Source organism: Manis javanica, chromosome 16, assembly GCF_040802235.1.
Source record: "Manis javanica isolate MJ-LG chromosome 16, MJ_LKY, whole genome shotgun sequence".
Taxonomy (NCBI): domain Eukaryota; kingdom Metazoa; phylum Chordata; class Mammalia; order Pholidota; family Manidae; genus Manis; species Manis javanica.
Window position 1 is genome coordinate 49,270,499 of NC_133171.1, and position 23,123 is coordinate 49,293,621.

The window sequence follows — 23,123 nt, forward strand, 5'->3', positions numbered from 1 at the left end:
GGGAGTGTGTCTCCAAGAGACCTGAGTTCTCAGGCAGAATGACTGGCACATATGTGGTGGTTCAATAAATGCAAGCATCAGTGAATGATGGGTTTCAGATGTAATAATAGAGGGGAAAAGATCTCTTTGTCCAAATGTGAAGTGGAAAGTTTCTTGAAACTCATATTTGGCAAAAGGAAAGGGAAGACCCTGTGTTTGGGAGTGGGGTGGGGCAGAAATGTTTCTGTGCTTAGATATGAGGATCAGAGAATTGAAGCACAAATTAGCACAAGCTAAAAGAAGAGAACATTTGATATGCATGTGCTATGCAGAATGAGTAAAAATTTCTTGGTGCCTGCTATTTTCTATGAGACTTAAAAGAATAGAAAAGAGGAGCTCCTCAGATAGAAAGGAAGTGGGAAGGAGTCAGAGTGGAATGTGAAGAGGCCAGAGAGAAAGATAAAGAATCGAGATTTCTGAATTTGCTTTTGCCTAAGACACAGAAAGCTAGAAACCCATTTAAAATAGCATCAAAGTCATACTTAGAAATTTAACAATATGTGTGAGATTTACATATTGAAAACCACACAAATATTGGTGAGAGAAAACAGGATAGATAAATGGAGACCTAAATTGTGTCCATGGATTGGAAGATTCATTGGTGTTAAGATGTCTAATTTCCCCCAAACTGAAGTATAGATTCAATGTAATCCTAATCAAAAGCCTGGCAGCCTTTTTTTGGGGTGGGGGTAGGGGTATAAATTGACAAGCTGATTCTAAAATTTACATGGCAAAGCAAAGTAACTGCAACAGCCAAAACCATTTTGAAAAAGAACAACACAATTGGGTTACTCACACCATCTGATTTCAAGACTTGGTGTAAAGCCACAGTGAGAAGTCAGGATGGTATGATATTGCTGAAAGGATGGACACAGAGATCAATGGAACAGAAAGGATAGTCAAGAACTAAAACTACATATCAACTGATTTTCAACAAAGATGCTAAGGCAATTCAATGGATAATCTTCTCAACAAATGATACTGGTTCAAGTGGACCATCCATAGGCAAAAAAGAACCACAAATCATATCTTATTTCACAGGGAAAAATTAACAAAGTGGATCATAGACCAAGATGTAAAACCTAAAACTGTAAAACTAACAAAAAACATAGAAGAAAATCTTTGTCACTTTCAAGTGGGCAAAATATTCTGAGAACACAAAAAGCACAAATCATAAACAAAAAAATTAATACACTGGACTTCACCAGCATTAAAATATGCCACCATTTAAAAGACACTATTAAGGAAATGATTTTTAAAAAGCTACAGACTAGAAGAAAATATCTGCAAATCATATACCTGAAAAACAAACTCACATCTGGAATATATAAGGAATTCTCACAACTTAATAATGGTAAGAATAAACAATAAAGATGGACAAAAAGTGTGCACTAATATTTTGCCAAAAGAGATACACAGATGGCAAGTAAACAATGAAAAGATGTTCAACGCCATTAGTTATTAGGAAAATTAAATTCAAACCATAATGAGATATCACCCTAAACCTATTAGAACGGTTTAAAAAAAACTTGACAATATCAAGTCTTGACAAGAATACAAAAATACAGTCACTTTGCAAAACAGTGTAACAAGCTTTTATAAAGTTAAACACATGCTTACCATCTGACTAGCACTCCTACTCATAGCATGCTAGCCAAGGGAAATGAAAACATATGTCCATACAAAATACATGTGCCTGAAGGTTTATAGTGGCTTAACTCATAATTGCCCCAAACTCAAATGGCCGTCTGCTGGTGGAACTAACTGTGGCTTAGCCATACAGTGAAATACTCTTCCACAATAAAAAGCAGTGAATTGCTGAGAAACACAACTTCATGCATGTTGAGTGGATGAAGACAAATGAAAGAAGCCAGACCCAAAAAGCTACGTACTGTCTGATTGCGTGTAGATGACATGGTAGAAGGGGCGGGAACCTACAGGAACAGAAGTCACATCAGTATTCACTGGAACATAGATTGGAGAGGAAGAGATTGGCTAAAAGGAGCATGAGGGACCTTTTGGGGGCTGAGACAAATGTTCTGTATTTTGATTGTGGTGGCTGTTTCACAGATGCATGAGTTTGCCCAAATTCACAGAACTGGACACCCTATTGGGGTGAATTTTTGTGTCTGTAAATTATATGCTAATAATCCTGATTTGATAAAAAAGAACATCGAGGGGTAATCTATAGAATGGTCTTCAGGTGGCCTCAGAACTCTCATTCTCCAGGCCCTGAGGTCAAAGCTGGGCAGTCAGCTCTCTAAGTGAAGGGCTGTCTTACATTCACTATTAACTCCCCAGCTCCAAGCACATTCACTGTACATATGTAGATGCACAGTAAACATGGGCAAATCAATGAATAAAAGAGCAAATCAGTGAGTGTGTGCAGGAAACCAAAGTAGACCCCTGTGGGCTCCTCGAGCATCTCCTGTACTTCCTCCAGCATGACTCAATTTCCTTCCCCCGGGAGTTACTTCACCCGCCTCCCTCCTGCTTCTCCGACTCACCAGGTCTTTGTGCCTTTTGCATGTGCAGGTCCCTGGGCCTGGATCACCCTTCATAGGACCCACACCTGTGGAGAAAGCAACCCCCACCTCCAGAATTCCAGGAAATGACACATCCTGTTTTGTGCCACAGGATAGTCAGGAGTTCAAGGTGTGTGGGGGCACAAAATAATGCCTGTGTGAGCATGTGCACACAGGAGGCACCCTGCTACACAAAGGAAGCTAAACTTGGGCAGAAGGTGCTGGGTGGGAGTGCAAATTCTGCCTCTTGCAGACAGCCTCTTTTCCCTTTCCCCTGCTGACTAGAATAATAGTACCAGTTATCATTCACTGAGAGCTTACTGGGTGCCAGGCCTGTGTCTGTAGAAATCCATGTTATCCTCCCAATAACCCTATACACTAGTGTTATTCCCACTTTATAGACACAGGAACTGAAACACAGAGAAGTTATGGACATGTGGTTGCACACATAGGAAGTGAGGAAGGGGGGACGTGCAGCCACAAATTCTGGCTCCAGCTGTCACATGGCAGGAGTGCTGGTCGGGAGGGAAGGACGGAAGGGCTGGGTGAGGGTCCCGGCCTCCAAGAGGAGCAGCTGCTCTACATCCCTTGCCAGGCTGAACCAGAAGCGGGAGGGAGGTCTGAACACGGCGAAGCTCTGCAGTCCGGGACCCTGACCAGTCTGGCCACCGGGACTCACCCTGCTGGCTTGGGCAGGAGGGCGGGCTCCCCTCTCAGAGGTCTGGAACCCTGAATGTCCTGCTGCCTGGCTGCTGTGGCAGGCTCCTCCTCTCCCCTCTCCCCCCTCCCCATAGCCCTCCCTGAATCATAAAGCCAGACCCTAGTCCTGACCATTGCTCAATCCCCAGGAGCCCAGTTTCCGTGGGCAGCAGTTGATGACCCTCTCTTTTCTGCAGTTTAAGGGAAAACAAGATCTTGCACAAAGTACCCGGTGGCTGCCCTCCACAAGGGGAGGGTGACATGGAGCGGGTCTGGCTGCTCATCCTTTTTTCTGTCACAGGTAGGATCGCCTTCCTCCACCCCATGCCTTCTTTCCTTCCCCCTCCTTGAGTACATGGTGGTCGGGGTGCAGGGAGCACTGAGCCAAGCTAGGAGGTGGTTGAAATCCTCGCTTGTCCTGCACCCCTCACTCCAACCCCGCCTCCAATCTTCACACTCTTCCTGTCTCCCCTTCAGACTCCAGCATAAGGAGGTAAAAGGGGCTGGTGGATTCTGGCCACTGGGAAAGGGAAGGAGGTCTGATGGTGGCATCTTGGGCACTAGCTAGCATTAGGGGGAAGTCTTGGGGGCACTGGTAAGTGCTTCTAACATTGTTAACCGCTTAAGCATAAGACTAGCCCCAGAGGAATGGCAGGGTGGGAGGGAGGAAAGAGAGAGTTAAAGACCTGGGACTGGGAATGTTCATCTTTGGGGTGCCCCCTCTCAGGCTCTGAGGCCCTCTTGTCCTCAGCCCTGGACGGGAGGTGTGGGAGCTGGAGATCTGTGACACTGAGTTGTCGATGACCATCCCAGATTCTTGCACACCGCCTCTTGTCCCCAGAGAGCAGCAGGCAGAGCTCGGGGAGGGGAGAAGCCGCCCAGTGGGGCCTCACCCCTGCGGGTTCCTGGCGGGGGGTGGAGTAGGCATGTGGGTTGCCTGGAGGCAGAGGGATGGACAGGATGCCCTGTGAGCGGGCACTGCCTGTCAGGTCTCTCTGCTTCCTAAGGCAGGCCACCAGCTCCCGCTCCTGCCTTTCAAGTGTCTGTCACCACACGGTTGAAGATGGGCAAAGGGAGGGGGACCATGAAGTCGAAGCGGAGGGCTCTGGGTCACCCCCCTGCAGCCCCTGCCTGGCAACAGACTGTGGTCTAAGCCTGTCTCCCCTACCCAAGGAGGGTCCCCAAAATAGTAGCCTCATGTCTCCCCCAAAATAGCTCTGAGACGAGTCCCTCCTGAGAAGGGGAAGGAAGCCACAGAAATAGGGAAGCTGGAAGTTCAAGGCCAGGGAGAGGGGATGCAGAGCCGGCGCCAGCGTGGGCAGCCCTGCAGAGCAAGCAGGCATGGCTGGGCAGCGGGAGGTGCCCGGGTTGGCCCACTCCCCTGTGGAACTGGCCCCTGGCCCAAGATGGTCACTGGCCCTGCTCTCCAGAGATGGAGAAGGCAAAGGAGAGGTCTTGCTTGCATGTGATAGGGAAAAGGTGTGCAGAATAGAATTTCAAGACCAAATGTTTCTGGAAACAGGCCCAGAGAGGATCAGTCACTTCTTCAAAGATGTCCAGCAAGTCCAACGGTGATAAACCACACCCAGGACTCAAGTTTCCTGGTTCTCCATTTCCCATAAACACATGGGAAGATGTGGCAAAGGGAAGACCAACCTTTTCCCAACTTGTATAAGAACCTGAGCTCCTTAAGGACAGGATTTCTGTCTTTTTTGTTCACTGTGCATAGTAGGTGTTCAGTAATATTTAGTAAATGAAGGAAGGAGTGAATGACTGTCTTTCCACAGAGCTGTCCCAAGCCCACAACACCACAGTGTTCCAGGGCACCGCAGGCCAGTCCCTGCAGGTCTCCTGCCCCTACGACTCCTTGAAGCACTTGGGGAGACGCAAAGCCTGGTGCCGCCAGCTGGATGATGAGGAGGGCACATGTCAGCGAGTGGTCAGTACCCACCGCTCGTGGCTGCTGTCCTTTCTGAAGAGGCGGAATGGGAGCACAGCCATCACGGATGATGCCCTGGGTGGCATGCTCACCATTACACTGCGGAATCTTCAAGCCCACGATGCTGGCCTCTACCAGTGCCAGAGCCTCCGTGGTAGCGAGGCAGATACCCTCCAGAAGGTCCTGGTGGAGGTGCTCGCTGGTGAGTGGAAAGCAGACTGCATCCCTGGCCAGCCTCTGAACCGGGAGTTATGTCTTTGGTGTCTGTGCACAAGACCACCTTCTGGGCTTTCAGGGATCTTGAAAAAAAACCCAGTGTGGACCTTGTCCCCCTGCTCAGAGCCACTGTGGATGGTTGGGCAGGTTGCTCACTGCACAAGGGGGCTGCGCTCCAGCCCTGACATTTCTCACCAGGCTGTGCTCCCTGGTGCTTGACTGCATCACTTGCAGTAAGTGTTAACTAACTACCATTCCCCAATTTGCACAAGGCATCAAATGAGCTGGTTGTGGCCCAGACAGCTTTATCCATTTGGCATCCAGTTAGGACATGAATACTGTAGGTGGTCCTTAAGTTGTAGGAAGAGATTCATTTATTCCCTCACCCCACCACCCCCTGAACCTACCAAAAGAAATTAAGTACTAACCTGGTAAGGAAAGTCCTAGAAAAGACTGCTGCTTGTGAAGCTGGGCAATGTGCCTTCCATGTCCTACCTTTAAGTGGAGGTGGTGGTGTTTGTCCTGCTGACTCCGTGGGGCTCCCATGAAGCACAAATGAGATACAGAGTTAAAAGTGCTTGAGGGTAAGTGATAGTCCCCCTTCAGCCTCCTGCTGCTCATCTGACTTGGGATCCTTATTCCAGGCCTGACTGGGTGAGATGGGTGGTGGTAGTTGCCCCAGCCCCCAAGCTGTGCACAGAGAATGCCCTCCGGGAAAGCCACCTGCCTGTGCTCCAGGACGTGATGTGTCCCAAAGGAGAACAAATCTGGGGTTATGTACCCCTTTTCTCACTCTCCCCTATCCTAACTCCCCCAAACCTGGCTCTTACCATGCAGTGAGGGTGCAGAGTAGCCTTTGTCTAAGGTAGGTAGGGGAGACTCCCTATCTTAGACCCCAAATCCACATCCACCACTTTTCTAACTGGGAAGGGTGAGTAGGGGATGAAAGACATGAATTTCCAGGCCTATCACGGCCTAATCCTAGCTGACTCCCAAGAGTGTGGCAGGAAAATAATAACAGTAATCTGTAGTAGGTGCAGTTTGACGGTTTACACAGGACTTAAAAAAAGTATCAAACACAACCATTATTCCATTTGATCTTCCCAGTTCATCTTGTGATGGGAAGGGGGGCATGGCACTTACTGAGCTCCAGTGAGGTGCTAGGCACTCTGTGGGATGCTCCCTGAATACTGAAACACTGTTGCTACAGAGGGGGTCCCTAATCGCCCCACTTGACAGCTGAGGAAACTGGGGCACAGAGAGGTTAATGGATAGATCCACACGGGACCAGAGCCCCGGGGGCCTCCCTCTACCCAGAGGGATTCTCCCCATGGAGGGTGCCTCAAGGAGTAGGGGACTAGAAGCTCAATGGCTCTGCCTCCCACAGACCCCCTTGATCATCACGATCCGGGAGATCTCTGGATCTCCAAGGAGTTCGAGAGCTTCCGGGATGCTCAGGTGGAGCACAGCATCTCCAGGTACAGTGACAGGTCTTCCCTAAGACCCCGGCAGACTTCCACCCTGCAGAACCCGGGCATGGGGTGGAGGCTGGGGTCCTAGAACTACAAATCCCAAGGCAGCTGGGGCTTAAAAGAGTCTGGATATGATTTTGTCTAAATACCCTGCCAACCAGCCAGTGTACATTGGTGTGACTGCCAGTTGTTAAAATTTTGAAATTTCTTCCATTACAGTTTGGAAATAGCTGTTGCCCAAGACTCCTGGGTAGTCAGTGTCCCACCCTCCCCTGAAAGCCCTTGGACATCCCCACGATTCAGCAACAGTGGGAGTTTGTTCCAGTACTTTAGTATAAAACAGGGACCACAGGGTTCCTGACCTTTGGGAGGTCCAGAATCAGTTCTATTGGCTTCATGCCTGCGTATGGGTGTTTAAACATTGTTAACATAACCATGGGGCACACACATGCACACACACACACACGCACACACACGCTCTCCATATGATTCCATCAAGTATAGCAGAAAACTGCTTATCCAGGGAGGAGATGTGTTTAAATGTATTCAGCAGGTAGACTTATGCCCAGAACACAGGTCTTCTGATTGTAGTTCCTCGAAGCCCCACAAAGCCCCATCCCAGGCATTGTGCTGAGTGAGGAGGTGTCCTGAGTCCATGGAAGCTCCAGGTGTCTCCATTCCTTCTCTGAGGGCAGATTCCAGGCTGTAGGCCACCTCGAGGCCTCCCACATGCTGTCCTTGTATCTCCAAGGAGCCTGTCAGAAGAGGAGAGCCCCTTCCCACCCACTTCCATCCTTCTCCTTCTGGCCTGCATCTTTCTCAGCAAGTTACTAGTAGCCAGTGCCCTCTGGGCTGCAGCCTGGTGTGGGCAGCCACTGAGGACACCCCCAGGCATTGGTCTGGACTGTGGCCATGACCCAGGCTACCAGCTCCAGACCCTAACAGGTGAGCTTGCAGAGCACAGTGGTGGCTGGGAGCAGGGGGGCAGCAATGGCAAGGTGAGGCTGAGAGGGCCGTGTGAGAATGTGGTCTATTGCAGGGCGGAGAGAAACATGAGAGCAGAGGACCCTGCCCAGGAGGAGAGGTGGCAGAGATCTGCAGAGCCCCCTCCAGCCCCCCACAGCCTGCACACCTGCCTCAGCCACCAAGACTCCTGCTTGTGCTTTGGCAAAAGGCCACTTTGCCTGTACCCTGCTTCCCCTGACCCTTGGAAGGAGGTGTATGTGTGTGCATGTGCATGTGCATGTGCATGTGTGCCTGGGAGATGGGGAGGACATTTGTCATTGGACTTCTGAACATTGGACATTGAACACTCTTGCAAATAAATCCAAGACTTCATGTTTAACTGGATGGTTTTGGGCTTCATGAAAGTCTTCTCTTTTGCTACAGGACTAGGAGAATGAATTTGGTTGAAGCAAACATGAAAGGTCTGGCTCCTTGGTGCTGGTGTCCTAGCCTACCACTTCCATTGCCACAGACTCCCAACCAGCCACTCTTTCTTCTCCAGATTCAATGACCAAATCCTGCCTTTTCCTCTGGAATTTTTCCCATGTCCAGTCTTCCTCTCCTCTTCTTGTCTCCTGTCCGTCAGTCAGTTCCTTGGGATCACTGCTGGCTCCCCCCCTCCACCTCTCCCTGCACGAGCCCATCTGATTCCCTGGTTCATCCTTTGTTTCCTGAGAGCTTAGCCTTTATCCTGTTGCTCCCCCACCAAAGAAATGACAAGAGTTGAATGTAGACTGCAGCATTCCAGAGCTGGAACTACTGAACCACGATCCTCGTTGTACAGAGGGGAAACTGAGGCTCAGAAGGGAAAGGATTTACCCAGTCTCTGGCAGAGCCTGGAAATCCAAATTTTGCTTGGTGTTCAAGGTGTCCTTCCCTCTAGCTCCCTCCTGCTCCTTCAGTCATTGATTATTCAACAGGTATTTTCTGTGCAAGGTACTGTTCTGGGCATTAGAGGCACAGCAGTAAAATAAACAGGCAAAGATTTGTGCCCAATGGAGAGCCAAGTTGTAAAGGGCGGAGAAGGGCGACAACCAGATGGTGTGTGAAAAGGCAAAACTGCTGAGGAAAAATTAAAATGAAGCAGGGTTGGGGGCCTCAGGAACACAGAAGGGACAGGGCATGATGTGACTGTAAAGGAGGGTCAGGAGGTCCCATTTGAGAAGCACTTGGAGGGGTCAAGGAAGCGAATCATGAGGCTCTCCGGGGGCAGAGTATTCTGGGAAGATGGAACAGCCAGGGCAGCCCAGGGAACCTCATCTCTCTCTTCAATACACATACATACCCGTCCAAGAGTGAGGGGGACCTGGCGGAAGACTTCCCCAGGTGTGCCACCTGGAAGATGGGGAAACAAGGCGACCACATCCTCCAGCTGTCTCTCCTGCATCTCAGGAAGGTGGAAGTGCAGGAAACCCTCTAGCCAAGGCCACATGTGGCTGCTTTGTCCCCTAATGTGGGCATGGGTGCCCAGAAGGGACCCCCAGTGCTGCCCTTGTGTCCCAGCCGCAGGGACACATCATTGGGCCCCAGGCCTGCCGCAGCACTGCCCCACCCCATCCCTGGGCTGCTGCCTGGAGTGTGTTCCGGCCCAACCTCTTTCCCCGGCCCCCTGACTCAGCAGCACGTGATGCTTTCAGCGCTTCCCGGCCCTGGTCTCCTTCGCATGGACCTTGGCCCTAGCCTAGGATCCAGGCCAGAGCCAGCTCCGCCTCTGCCTCCCTGGTGCCCCCTCAGGGCACCGATGCTGATGAGATGGTAGGGGAGGAGGCAGCTCCGGCAAGGCTGCGGCCTTCCTGCTCTCGGGAGCTTGCCCTTTCTCTTTCCTGGTCTGCTACGTTGGGGACATCCACCTCGGGGTTTGGATTGCCATTGGGATCTCCTGCCCTTGGACTCTGGGGCACACACTGGACTAAAAAGGGGGTCTGATAATTCGGTTGCAAACTTCAGCTTTTCCTATGAAACCGTAAGCAAGCTCCTTCATTTCTCTGCTCCTCAGAATCCCCACCTATTAAAAAACAAAACATCCCTGCTTTGCTGGGTTTTCATGAGGTTGAATGAAACACCATTAATGAAAGGCTTTGGCTAGATGCCTGTCACATCATAGGTCCTGGATTATCCCCGGCTTCAGCACAAAGGGATGCGACACCTCCCTAGAGGCCAGCGTCCTGCCTGGGCACCTCTGTCCTGGCATCCAGCAGTAGACTGTTCCATTTCAGGCACTCAGTTACCTAACTGAGGACAGGTCTCTCTGTCACACAACACTCCCATGTGGCTATGAGTCTGTAAATAATTTTGTTGTAAGGGAATCAAAGAAAGCCTGACACATATTGGCAGGACAGATATCGGTCCTTCCACATCACCTGCTAGGGTGACCCATCTGTCTGGTTTGCCCCAGACTTTGCCAGTGTTAGTACTGAAAGTCCCATGTCCTGGGAAAACCCTCAGTCCCAGGCAAACAGGGATAGCCGGTCACCCCTTTTCCACTTCCACTAGGTTCAGCCTAACACATTTTCCGGCTCTCTCTGGCTCCTGCTCCCAGTTTCCCAGCTCAACTCCCTGCTCCTGAAGGAAGGGGGGAGGCAGAGAGAGGGAAGGAGAGAAAGGAGGGAGCGGCTGGAGGGAGGGTGGTTTCTCTAGCCCCCTTTCTAGGTGTGACTGCCCAGCCCAGGGCAGTGCCCCCCCCCGCCCAGTCACCCACTGCCGGCTCTGGTGGTCTGAGCACGGATGCCCCCTGGTGATCCAGGGCAGGACCTTTATTACTTACATTCTCTGCAGGATCTCCCAACCCCAAGTCTGCACAGGGTGACATGAATGAGGGCCAGATGTTTCCTGTACAGGCAGTGGGTTTGTGTCATGGGAGAGGAACCCAAATTATGAGACTGGGAGCTTATATACAGCATCTGGCACATTGGCCCTTCTTCTCCGGGGAGAGAGAGAGCTTCACTCCAGAAGGTAAGCAGATCTCCAGGGAGAGAGGGGAAGGATGAAAGCAAGTCTCTCTGGAGCTGATACACTGTCTTCGGCTTCCAAGGCGTGTTTGCTCCTCAGTCACCCTGGAACAAAGCTTGGTCAGTGCCCTTTGCTCAGAAGGCCCAGCCCCTGCAGGAATGTGAAAACAGGCGCAGAGAATTGTCTCCCAACAGAGAGGGTAGTGCATTCCTGAACAAAAATAATATGCTATAAATAAGAAATGCTTGGAAACTAATAAATCTTGTAAATTAGAAACACTAAGGAATAAAAATTCAAAAGATGATAATAGAAGGGATGGAAGAAAAAGATGAGGCTATCTTCTAGAAATCAGAACAAAGTGGGCAGAAAGATGGAAAAAGAGAGAAAAGAAAACAAGATGAATACATGAGGTTCAGTGAACAACTAATTAAGGAGTTCCGAGGGAAAAAAAAAGAGGCGAGAAAAAGAAAATGGAAAAATAATTATGGAAGAGTAATACAATTCCCAGAACTGAGGAAACCGAGTCCACACTGAAAGGGTCTGGAGGGCACCCAGCACAATAAATGAAGGCAGAAGGGGTCCAGGGCACCCTGTCAGGGTGGGGCTTCCTGCTGTGAGGTTGTACAGCCGAGGAGGGAGCTCGGGTGGGGGCACTCCCAGTTTTGGAATCAGAAAAGCCTTTTGCCTTCCTCCTCTGCAGCCCTGCATCCTCGGATTCTGTGTTGGGAGGGCCCTGAAGATCCTCTTCCCTCTTTCCCTATTGATCCTCCTCCTACCTCCTTCTCAGCGGGGTCCCAGGCCCCCAGGCTTCTGTGCTTTCCTCGGCCTTATCCCCACCCGCAGTGGGGCCCACCAGTGCCTGCCTCCCACCCCGAGGTCACCGAGAGCCCCACGTGATGCTTGGAGGCAGATGTTTCCTGCCCCCAGGGAATACCGTCAGTGCCCAGGCAGGCTGCAGAGCTGTGTCTCCCTGCCCAGCCATGGGCCCCAACCTGCTCCTGCTGCTGTTCCTGGGACTAGCAGGTAAGGTCAGAAGGAGCTGCACCCTGGGCCCCATGCACTCCACCAGGCCCTGGCATAACTGGCGTTATCATTGCAACAGTAAGGTGTGTAGGGCCCAGAAGGTGGACCTCCAGGTCCCTGTGCCCCTGTGCCAGTGGGTGGACCGGGAGGTGCCCGCACTCACGGCCCGCACTCCCACCACCTTCCCTCCCCCAGGACAGGGCTCGGCCACCAGCCTCCCCGAGGCGCTGCAGGCACCTGTGGGGGGCGCCATCCTGGTGCAGTGCCACTACCGGCTCCAGGACATCAGGGCTCCGAAGGTGTGGTGCCGCTTCCTGCCGGAGGGGTGCCAGCCCTTGGTGTCCTCTGCTGTGGATCGCGGAGCCCCAGGGGACGGGCGCATGTTCCTCACCGACTTGGGGGGTGGCCTGCTCCAGGTGGAGATGATCGGCCTGCGGGAGGAGGACTCCGGGGAGTACGGCTGCGTGGTGGAGGGGTCCGCAGGGCCCCTGACGGTGCACAGAGTAGCTCTGGACGTGTTCCCTCCAGGTGAGCTATCCTAGGCCTGCCACTGCGTCTGACCTGCCCTCCCCGCCTCCACCTGCTGCTCCTGGGGCCCTGGGGGTTGGGAGAGGGGCCTTGTGGGGAGGCACTGGGAGGAGAGATCCTTTTGACAGCTCTGCAGGGAGCGGAAACCAGACTGGGTGAGAAGTCTGAGATAAACCGCCCAACAACTGTCCCCTCCCACCTTCCACACCAAGTCGGTGTCCCCACAGGAAGGCCTCCTGCCCTGCCCATGGCCTTGACCTCCGCATCCAACATTCTCAACATATCTGATGCTATTTTTTTCCCTTAGAAATACTTTAAACAAAGTTTTAATTCAGCCGTGTCAACTGGAATTAACTTTTTACATCTTTCAGGAATAATGGGTTTGACCACGTAAAATTACTGAATGTGTATTTTATTTAATTTTATGTCTTCACTGAGCATCTAGTATATGCCTCACCTATAGGCAGGATCCCTTCAATGCCTGAATTACTTAAACTTACTCAGTTTTTCAAACGGAAAAAGTGTCATTAACAGTTCAGCCAATATTCTCAACCTTATTTTCAGTATAGAAAGGACTTTATTTTTACAGTTTGTCACAGCCTACAACTTTCTGATGTCCAGGCATTTATTAAAAGGAAGTTTTAAAGTATTAAAGATAATTTTTTTCCAGAAAAATAGGATGTTCCCATTAAAAAATGTTCTGGAGAGAAAGCGGCCAGCTCCCTGCTGACGCAGAGACCACTACTACCTTTCTCTCAGGCATGCTGACAGTTTTTGTTTTCAGGTTTCCTTTTTCAGGTAATCTGTGCCCAGTCCCCAAATAATGAAATTAAGAAAGGTGTTTTTCCCCATCTGTTAATTATGAGGATGGACTAAGTTATCATTAGAATTCCTCTCATCTCAAGTCCATGATTATTATTCTATATTATAAATAGACTCCTGTTGAGCCTGGTCATTGTTTGCCCTTCTTCCTTGACACTACACGGTCGAGCAACTCAAGACGAGATGCCCTGGGAAGAGGGGACAGGGAGATGGGCGCCTGCAATGGGGTAGGGGCAGGGGCAGGGGACCCTGACGGCTGTAGAAGATGGGTGTTCAGCAGCCAGGTGGAGCGTGGTATCTGGGAGGAGGTGGGTGGCTGAAACTGCACCAGGAGGGCAGGACATGACGCAGCAAGACTGGGGCCGCTGCCTCTCTAGGTCCTGGTGTGGCACATGGAGAGCAGGAATGGGGACTCTCTAAGAACATGGCAAGACCCCCTCCTAGAGGCTCTAGAAAGATTGGCCAGGCCCCCAGGGCAGATCCTCAGGCCCAGAGAAACCAACCCTGAGTCCCACAGCCAGGAGTTGAGCATGTTTTATAGAGGTGACAGAAGCCTTGTCACAAAGCCAAGTCTTGGGGTCTGAGCAATGCTCCTCTGCAAGGGTCAGTTGGCATTGTCACATCTGGGCTGACCCTACAGTCCCTTAGACTTTAAGGGAAGAGCTTGAGGTGGGGCTCAAGCAGCCTGCAGGGGTCACACGGTTGCAGACGTGTGGAAAGGTCTAGCAGGTTGTGCTGAGGCCCTGCTAAAGACTAACTGATGAGAGCTAGGAGCACGGTGGCCACCGAGGATGAGAGTGGAGAAAGCTACTCTGGGATGGTGTAAGGAGGTGGGCACAGCTTACCAGTGGGTGATCTGCATGGTCTGAGCAGCCTGATGAAATGAGAGGGGTATGGGGGCAGCAGGTGAAGGAGAGGAAAAGCAGGGCGCAGGGCTGGGAGCTGGGGGGAGTGGGCACATTCACAGCCAGGTGAAGACATGGAGCGCCATGCCCTCCAGAATGAGAGGCCCCTAAGGAGTATCCCAGGCCTCCCCTTCTTTGTATTTCTAATTCCAGAGCTCTCTTTCCTCGGCTCGCCAAGCGCCTCAGATCTCAACAGGCCCTTGAACCCTTGAACCCTGCCCACAATGGGTATGTGCTCATTAAACATTTCCTTCTGACTCAGCTTCTGGCCTGAAAGAGGAGGAAGAGGAAGAGGAGAAAGAGAAGACCCATAAGGTTGGGAGTCTGGCTGACAGCCCCTTCATGGACCCCGTGGGCAGTGCCAGCCCTCTGGAACCCAGATGGGATGAGAAGAGGTATTGACTAGAACTATGTCTGGGTGGTTGGGAAAAGGGTGGTGGTGAAGATAAGGCTGTGTTGATCCCTAGACGAAGTCAAAGGGAAACCTTAGGATTCTTTCCACCCCTGGGGAACTTCTGATCAGGCAGGTAGACAGACAGATGCACCTCTCCCTCCCGGCTCAGCAATGGTTCCTTCATCCTGGTAGGTCTCCGGCCAGGGTCCCCTGCCAGCACGTCCTCTCTGTCTGCCTCAGTCTGGCCCCCTCATTCCATCCCAAGGATCTCCTCCTAACCATGGCTCACCAAGAAGCGCACCCTCTGCCACTGCTCCAGGATTCCTGGCGAGCAGCTCCCCTCCAGGTTCAGGACTAAGCTTGCCTGTCCCCTTGTGTCCCTCAGCATCCCCTTGATCTGGGGCACTGTGGTCCTGCTGGGCCTGCTGGTGGTGGCTGTGGTGCTGTTTGCTGTGATGGTCAAAAGGAAAGGTAGGTACAGGTGACCTGCCTACCCCAGCCTGGCCCCATGGTCCTGTACCAGCCAGTTGTGCAGATGGGGCTGGGGATCCAGGTCTGCTTCCCCAAAAGATGGGCTTGTCTGGAGTTTGCTAAGCCCTCCGGACCCTAAAGTTCCCATGGCTGAGGGGTGGAGAGGAGGAAGGAGAGTCCGTGGGAGCTGGCTCCGGGGAAGGCAGGAGCTGGAAAGGGTAGGACAGTGGTACTGGGGACAGATGACTGGAGAAGGCAGGCAGAAGGGGTCCCAGGGACAGGCTGAGGGCTGAGGTCTGCTGGGGGAGCTCTATGGAAGCGGAAGTGGGTGGGGAGACACAGGGCAGGCCGAGGGGGGCGCTTCAGAGGTCAAGGGGGAAGGATTTGCAGGTTGGGGTGGGGAAGGTGAGTCTGGGCAAGGAAAGAGGTTTCAGAGATTTCTGAAGGGGGTGTGAGGATGGGCTTTGAGCCAGCGCAGGGAGCGGACTGTACTCACCTTCTTTGTCCTGTAGGGAACAGGCCTGGTGTCTGCAGCTCCCTTCAGAGCAGTGGAGTTTCAGGCATGGTAAGAGGCCTTTCAGGCCCGCAGCCAAATTCCCCAGCCCCTCTATCTGCCGGGCTCACTGAGGGGTCCCTTGATGATGGGGTGGAGAAAGGACCAGGACCCAGTCAGGGTCCAGACCCTCTGCCCAGACGCTGTGAGCTTCGCACCAATAGACTCCCCCTTTCCCACCTTGGTATCCCACTGTCCCAGATTTAGGAAGGAATTTGGGCCTAGAAAATCTTCAGAGTGAAGTCTTCTTGCCCACTGACATACTCAGGATTCGAGACAGAGCTGGTATGGCCCAAGGCCTCCCAGCAGGGGAACTGGGGCTGAGGGAGGCATTTGCTCTCTGCCTCACTTTCCTGCTTTTGTTGCAGGTGCCCTCCTCGGTGGTGCACCACGTCAGGGACTCGGAAGTGGCTGCTCATTTCCCATCGGACATACAGTATGTTAGGCTCGACTCACCACCTTCCTTCGACAATACCACCTATACTGGCCTACCTCTTGATCCCCCATCAGGGAACCCCCCACCCCCGCCTCCATCTTCATCACCCCCTCTGCCTCCTAAGGTCCTCTGCTCCAGGCCCATGACAGACACCTTCCCTGGAGGGGACAAGGGTGGAGGGGCCTCCTGTGAGCCAGCCCAGGATTCATCTGATAGCCAGACGCCCCCCAGCTAAGCTGCTCACGGCGGCACCACACACTCACAGGACAGCCCAGGTGCTGTGCATCCAGCTGGCCCAGGCCCTGGGTCCTTGGATATCAGAGCCACTAGATCCTTTAGGATCTAATATAATGCCTTATGTCTTGACTTTTCTGACCTGGAAGATGATCCCTGAATATGATTAAGGTGTCTTGGGAAGCCCCCTGCTGGTCCTTCTGATGTTACACCACTGGGCTAAATAAACTCTAAGTGATAATATGTAAGCTCTTGATGGTTGAGGGGCAAGGAAAGGGCCCAAATTTGGCTATTACATAGCCTGTGAACTGAACAGACTCTGGTCCAGAGCTCGTGCTGTGTGATCCCATGCCTGTCCTGCCAGGGGAAAGTGGTTTAATTCCCTGGTCTGAATACTGCAGTGCAGTTGAGTCAAGGGGCACCAAGAAGTCTTCTTCAAAAGCATTGCCTGCCTTTCTTACAATAACTGACACACAGATTCATTTGCTTAAGTCGAGGCAATCTTCTGTTTTCTGCTCTGTACTCTGTAAACAAATGACCTCTAATGATGTACCAACATAAGATGGGAGGAGGGGGATAATGACTAGTTCAAGGAGACTCAGGACACACGGGTGTGAGATGGGGCTGAAGAGAAATAGGTCTAAGGTCAGAAAGTGAAACAGATACCAAGATCCAGGAAGCAAATGACCTTTGTAGGCATAAGTTTACCACAGCAGGTCCTCTCACGTGGGTGGCCCTCTGGTGGCACTGTTCCCTTTGGCCTAAACCCTGGGAGGAGCCCAGGGAGAAAAGGTATGGGGTGGGGGAAAGGGGAATGAATGAACAGGCTGTGGCCATGGCTGTGTGTAAATGAAGGCCAGTCCAGGCTGGGGTGGGTGGGTGTCTAAGGTTTCTGCCAGGATTTCTTCTGGAATTACTCAATTTGAAAATATTTGTCTCTATTGAGAAGAGAGACTCAAGGGAAGAGGATGAGGTTGCTCAGGAACCCAGTCTTCTTTTTTTTTTTTAATTTTGATACCGTTAATGTATAATTACTTGAACAACATTATGGTTACTAGACTCCCCCCATTATCAAGTCCCCCCCACATAACCCATTACAGTCACTGTCCATCAGCGTAGTCAGATGCTATAGAATCATTACTTATCCTCTCTGTATATACTGCCTTCCCCTCTACCTGCCTGCTATAGTATGTGTGCTAATTGTAATGCCCGGTTTTACCCCTTATCGCTCCCTTCTCACCCATCCTCCCCAGTCCCTTTCCCATTAGTAACTGTTGGTCCATTCTTGGGTTCTGTGAGTCTGCTGCTGTTTTGTTCCTTCAGGTTTTTCTTTGTTCTTATACTCCACAGATGAGTGAAATCATTTGATACTTGTCTCTCTCCACCTGGCTTATTTCACTGAGCATAATACCCTCTAGCTCCATCCACTTTGTAGCAAATGGTAGGATTTGTTTTCTTCTTATAGCTGAACAATACTCCATTGTGTATATGTACCACACCTTCTTTATCCATTCATCTACTGATGGACACTTAGGTTGCTTCTATTTCTTGGCTATTGTAAATAGTGCTGCAATAAACATAGGGGTGCATATGTCTTTTTCAAACTGGGCTGCTGCATTCTTAGGGTAAATTCCTAGGAGTGGAATTCCTGGGTCAAATGGTATTTCTATTTTTAGTTTTTTGAGAAACCTCCATACTGCTTTCCACAATGGTTGAACTAGTTTACATTCCCACCAGCAGTGTAGGAGGAGGAACCCAGTCTTCTTACAAACACACAGAGGTAGGCATAAAGAGGTTTTTCACCATGCGGGGGGCCCTAAGTTTGGTCAAGACACCTGAGGAGAAGGGACCGGCAGGAGCTCTGCTCTGGGCTCTCGCTGGTTAGCCGAGTGATGCTATTTTCAGAGAACGCTGGCAGGATGTTCTGAGCTTCCTGTGATAGTTTCAGCCTGTGACAATCTAAACTTACTTATGTTTGTTGTGGACGCAGCAGCAGCCTGCCAATCAACTAAGCCTCATTTTCCTTAGCTAGGATGACTGGGCTGGCCTGGTGGGGAGATGGCAGCCTGTAGGAGGCTGTGGGGGAAGGGTAGAGTATAGTCTAAGAAGAGCCCCTCTGGGAAAAACTTACCCTGGTCTGAATGTATTCTGAACTTTTTAGAACTTGACAGGAGTAAAAGTATACTGAACAATATAAAGGAAAATACTCAGTAATCAATTGACTGGGAGTGAACAGGTAAGGAGGAAGAAGAAATTTATTAATTCTGTTATTGCTCGTGGTAGGAAATCTAAATACCAACCAGAGTCATAGATATAAAAGTAACTTCTAAGGTGAAAATACTGATCTTCTAAGTTTTATCGTAAGAAACATGAAAACAGAGCACAGAAAACGCAGGTGACACGGGTCCATATCAGAACTTTCAGAATCAATTACAACCCTTAACAAACTTACAACCCTTAATCCAGCTTTTCACAATGAGAATTAAGCATCTTACTCAAATAGCTAGTTAATTTTAAAGGGGAAAATGATATAACTAATACATAATTTATTCCTTGAAACAAAATGAAATAAAAGAGACAAAGTGTCGATTAGCTAGCTGACTCATGAAGAAGGATGGAATAAGAAATGACACGGGGGAAATAACCATAGGTATAAAAACAGTGAAAAAAAAGACTTTTGTGCTGGTGGTCGTGGAGTGGGAATGACTGTAAAAGGGCCTGAAGGAACTTGTGAGGTGACTGAACTGTTCTCTGTCATGGCTGCAAAGTGGTTACATGTGTGTAAACATTTGTGAAACCTATCATTAAAATAGGTGTGCTTTCTTATATGCAAATTTTATTTTGATAAGTTCGATTTAAAAAAATACTTGAAGGCCATTGGGTAAGTTAAATAATCTTAGAGTGGAAGAAGCTTGTTGATGTAATACATACAACTCAGGAGCCATAAAAGAATTCACAGATATGTTAAAACTGACACATTAAAATAAGAACAGACCAACACCTTTTTCTCTGTGACAAGGGTATCATAACCAAAGACAATACCAAGTGAGGAACAATTTTGGAACTCATACAAAGACATACGGCTTATTTACCTAACTCCTACAAATTCAATTGGAAAACAAATAACTTAATATTGTCACAGAATATATACATATAGCTCCCACAAAAGGAAATAATAAACACAGTAAAGATGATTAACTTCATGTAAGGGAAATGCAAATTAAAAGTACACTGAGAGTAATTTAAAAGAAGATAAAGAACTCTGAAGATTATCTTCTCCATAAACACACAAAAATAACCGGCAAAAATAGGAGTAACTTTCAGAACTTCAGAAATTAACCAATGGCTTGCATCAATACATGGAGTGTTTACTTTAAAAAAAAAAGACTTTCCTCCCGTCTTACTGATTTAAAAGACAACTTCAAAAGCCATACTGATACATCTGTGTTGATGGACACACCATTTATAAGGATGTAAATTTTATGACAATAGTAATATGAAGGAAGGAGGAGGGAATGGAGCTATTAAGAGCAAAGTTTTTGTATATTACTGAAATTAAGTTGGTATTAATCTGAACTAGATTGTTTTAAAGTAAAATGCTAATTGTAATTCTTTCAGTGAGAAAACAACCCTAAATTATATAGTAAAAGGGAATTAAAATTAAATTTAAATTTAAATTATTTGATATAACAAAAGACAGTGGAGGAATAGAGGTTTAAAAGACATAAGACAAGTAGAAAACAAATAAGATGGTGGACATAAATCCTACCTTATCGGTAAGTATACTGAATGTAAACATATTGAACATTCCAATTAAAAGGAAGAGATTGGCAGAATGGATTAATAAACACAGATCCAACTACATGCTGCCTATAGGAGACAAACTTTAGATTAAAAAACACAAGTAACCAACATAAGATTATATACCAACAACATTTTAATAAAAAAAACAAGTATGTAGAAAGTAAAAGGATAGAAAAACATATATCATACAAACTAGCTAAAAAGAGCTGGACTGGTTATACTAATATCAAAAAAATAGATTTTGAGGCAAAAATTGTTACTAGAGACAAAATAAGTACATGTTATAATGATAAAAGAGTTGATCTTCAAGAAGCTATAATTATTAAAGATACAGGTACATAAAGACAGAGTTTCAAAATATACAAAGCAAAAACTGACAAAGGGAGAAACAAACAATAACAGTTGTAGACTTCAATATTCCACTTTTAATAATGGATAGAAGTTGATAGAAGATTAGCAAGGAAATAGTAGACATGAACAACACTACAAACCCACTAGACCAAATAGACCTCTGTAGAACATTGCACCCAACAGCATAATACACATTTTTCCAAGTGTACATGCAACATTCTCCAGAATAGACTATGTTTGACCATAAACAAGTCTTTAAATTGTTTCAAAAAGAGTTTAAGAGGATTGACATCATACTCTGGCCATAGTGGAATGAAACTAGAAGTCAGTAACAGAAGTAAACTTTGGAAACTTGCAAATATAAGGAAAGTAAACAATATACTCCTAAATAACAAATGGCTCAAAGAAGAAATCACAAGAGAAATTAGAAATACTTTGGGATGAATGAATATACAAAACCATGACATACCGAAACTCAGGGAATTTGGCAAAATCAGTGTTTAGAGGGAAATTTATAGCTATAAACACCTATATTAAACTATAGCTATAAACAAAGCTATATTAAGAAAGAAACTAGTCTCACATCAATAAGTTAACCTTCTACCTGAAGAAACTAGAAACAGAAGAGCATACTAAACCCAAAGCAAGCAGAAGGAAGTAAATAAAAAAGATTAGAGCAGAAATGAATGATATAGAGAACAGAAAAATAACAGAAAACAATTTCAACAAAACCAAGAGTTGGTTCTTTGGAAAGATCAACAAAATTGACAAACGTTAGCCAGAATGGCCAAGAAACAGAGAGAAGACTCAAATTACTAAATCAGGAATGAAAACGGAGGGAGAACTACTGACCTTATGAGATAAAAAGGATATTATAAGGAATACTGTGAACAGTTGTGTACACACAAATTAGATAATACAGATGAAATAGACAAATTCCTAGAAAGATACAAACTACTGAAATTGACCCAAGAAGAAACAGAAAACCTGAATAGATTTATAAAAAATAAAAAAGTTTAAATAATAAAAAGAAAAGTTCCCACAAAGAGAATTCCAAGTCCAGATGGCTTCACTGGTGAATTCTGCCAAACACTGAAAGAATTTTAAAAACCAATTTTTCACAAATTCTTCCAAAAAACAGAAGAGGAAGGAGTCCTTTCCAACTCATTCTATGAGGCCAGTTTTACACTGATGCAAAAACCAGACAAAAAGATCACAAGAAAACTATAGACCAACATCCCTTATGAAAGAGGATACAAAATCCAAACAAAACACTAACAACTAGGACCCAGCAACAAATAGAAAAGATACCATGACAAAGTGGAGTTTATGCCAGGAATGCAAGGTTGGTTCCATAAGTGAAAATCAATGATACACCATATTAATTGAAAAAAGGGCCAAAATCGCATGATAATTTCAACATATGACAGAAATTTGTCAAAATCAACATCCTACCATGATAAAAACAATCAACAAACTAGGAATAGCAGGGAATTTCCTCAACCTAATAAAAGGCATCTACCAAGAAATTCACAGCTAACATCATACTTAAAGGTGAAAATCTAAAAGCTTTCCCCCTAAGACTGAGAACAGTACAAGGACGTCCACCGTTGCCACTTTTATCCAACATGTCACTTTAGGTTCTAGCACCTGCATTAGGCAGGAAAAAGAAACAGAAAACATCCAGACTGGAAAGGAAGAAGTAAAATGATCTCTATTTACAAATGACATGGTCTTGTATGTAGAAAATCCTAAGTAATCCACAAAAACACTTAGAGCTAATAAATGAGTTCAGCAAAATTTTAAGTTACAAAATCAATGTACAAAAATCAGTTTTATTTCTGTATACTAGCAATAGACAATCCAAAAATGAAATTAAGAAAACAATTCCATTTATAATAGTAACAAGAACAATAAAATATTTAGCCATAATTTGACAAAAGAAGTGTAAGACTTGTACATTGAAAATCACAAAACATCATTGAAAGAAATTTAAAAAGACCTAAATATATGGAAAAGATATGTCACCTTCATGGATCAGAAAACTCCTTGTTAAGATAGCAATTTTCAAATTGATTTACAGATTCAAATCAAAATCTTAGCTGTTTTGTAAAAACTGACAAGCTGATCCTAAAGTCAGATGGAAATGCAAGGGACCCAAAGTAGCCAAAACAACCTTGCAAAAGAATAGTAAAGTTGGAGGACTTGATTTTAAAACTTATTACAAAGCTACAATAGTCAAGACTTTGTCTACTGGCATAAGGATAGACATACAGATCAATAGAACAGAATTGAGTGTTCAGAAATAAACCCATACATCTAATGAAACTATATACCTCAGTAGAAGTGTCAAGTCATTTAAATGGGGGAAAAAATAGTCTTTTTAACTAATGGTGCTGAGACAAGTGGATGTCTACATGCCAAGGAATGAATTTGGAAACTTACCTCACGTTATTGCAGAAATTAACTCAAAATGAATCAAAGACCTAAATAAGAGCTAAAATTATTAAATTCTTAAAAGAAAACAGAGGAATAAATCTTTGTTGTCCCAGATTAGCAAATGGTTTCTAAGATAGGACACTTAAAGTACATGCAACCAAAAAAAAAAAAGATAAATTGGACTTGATCAAAAACTAAACACGTCTGTGCTGCAAAATGATACCATCATGAAAGTGAAAATACAACTCACAGGATAAGAGAAAATATTTGTAAATCAAATCTGATAGGGTATAATATACAGAATATAGTAAATAAAAAA

At 47.2% G+C, this 23,123-nt stretch overlaps 2 protein-coding genes and 1 long non-coding RNA gene across 13 annotated transcripts in view; 2 read left to right on the forward strand and 1 right to left on the reverse strand.

Annotated features, from left to right (window-relative positions):
* TREM2 (triggering receptor expressed on myeloid cells 2) overlaps positions 1 to 8,722 on the forward strand; it is a 26,972-nt gene extending 18,250 nt beyond the window's left edge. For 3 of the 8 annotated variants that reach the window (XM_073224167.1, XM_073224168.1, XM_037004831.2), the window contains 6 exons: positions 2,575 to 2,694; positions 3,461 to 3,564; positions 5,051 to 5,404; positions 6,806 to 6,896; positions 7,642 to 7,835; positions 7,930 to 8,722. In XM_073224167.1, the coding sequence (XP_073080268.1) occupies positions 2,651 to 2,694; positions 3,461 to 3,564; positions 5,051 to 5,404; positions 6,806 to 6,896; positions 7,642 to 7,835; positions 7,930 to 7,946 (804 nt within the window). In that variant the 5' untranslated portion in view covers positions 2,575 to 2,650 and the 3' untranslated portion in view covers positions 7,947 to 8,722. Of the gene's footprint in view, positions 1 to 2,574; positions 2,695 to 3,089; positions 3,110 to 3,144; positions 3,284 to 3,460; positions 3,565 to 5,050; positions 5,405 to 5,920; positions 6,003 to 6,805; positions 6,897 to 7,585; positions 7,836 to 7,929 lie in introns of those variants that run through there. The other 5 variants (XR_012126048.1, XM_037004851.2, XM_073224169.1 and 2 more) reach the window with 5 other exon arrangements.
* On the reverse strand, positions 6,907 to 12,236 carry LOC108392699 (uncharacterized). Its single transcript, XR_005057709.2, has 3 exons — positions 12,105 to 12,236; positions 8,715 to 10,948; positions 6,907 to 7,645 (listed from the first exon to the last, which is right to left on the reverse strand). It is a non-coding gene; the product is annotated as an uncharacterized lncRNA (long non-coding RNA).
* Positions 10,955 to 16,451, forward strand: TREML1 (triggering receptor expressed on myeloid cells like 1). 4 transcript variants are annotated; one of them, XM_037004809.2, is made up of 7 exons: positions 10,955 to 11,867; positions 12,063 to 12,166; positions 12,284 to 12,395; positions 14,385 to 14,517; positions 14,902 to 14,987; positions 15,500 to 15,552; positions 15,909 to 16,451. In XM_037004809.2, the coding sequence occupies exons 1-7, from the start codon at positions 11,741 to 11,743 to the stop codon at positions 16,209 to 16,211; spliced, it is 918 nt and encodes a 305-aa protein (XP_036860704.1). In that variant the 5' UTR covers positions 10,955 to 11,740; the 3' UTR covers positions 16,212 to 16,451. The 4 variants fall into 4 exon arrangements, with proteins under 4 accessions (XP_036860704.1, XP_017508579.2, XP_073080267.1 ...); XM_017653090.3 differs by having other exon boundaries at positions 12,063 to 12,395; XM_073224166.1 differs by having other exon boundaries at positions 12,063 to 12,395; positions 15,500 to 15,550; positions 16,025 to 16,451.
* The last annotated feature ends 6,672 nt before the right edge of the window (positions 16,452 to 23,123 follow it).

Bases quoted from the DNA above. Each gene is read 5' to 3' on its own strand.
- TREML1 (XM_017653090.3), top strand. From the start codon at position 11,741: ATGCTTGGAGGCAGATGTTTCCTGCCCCCAGGGAATACCGTCAGTGCC. The intron at 12,396-14,384 runs GTGAGCTATCCT...CTTCTGACTCAG, and splicing joins TCTGGACGTGTTCCCTCCAG to CTTCTGGCCTGAAAGAGGAG. The intron at 14,518-14,901 runs GTATTGACTAGA...TGTGTCCCTCAG, and splicing joins CCCAGATGGGATGAGAAGAG to CATCCCCTTGATCTGGGGCA.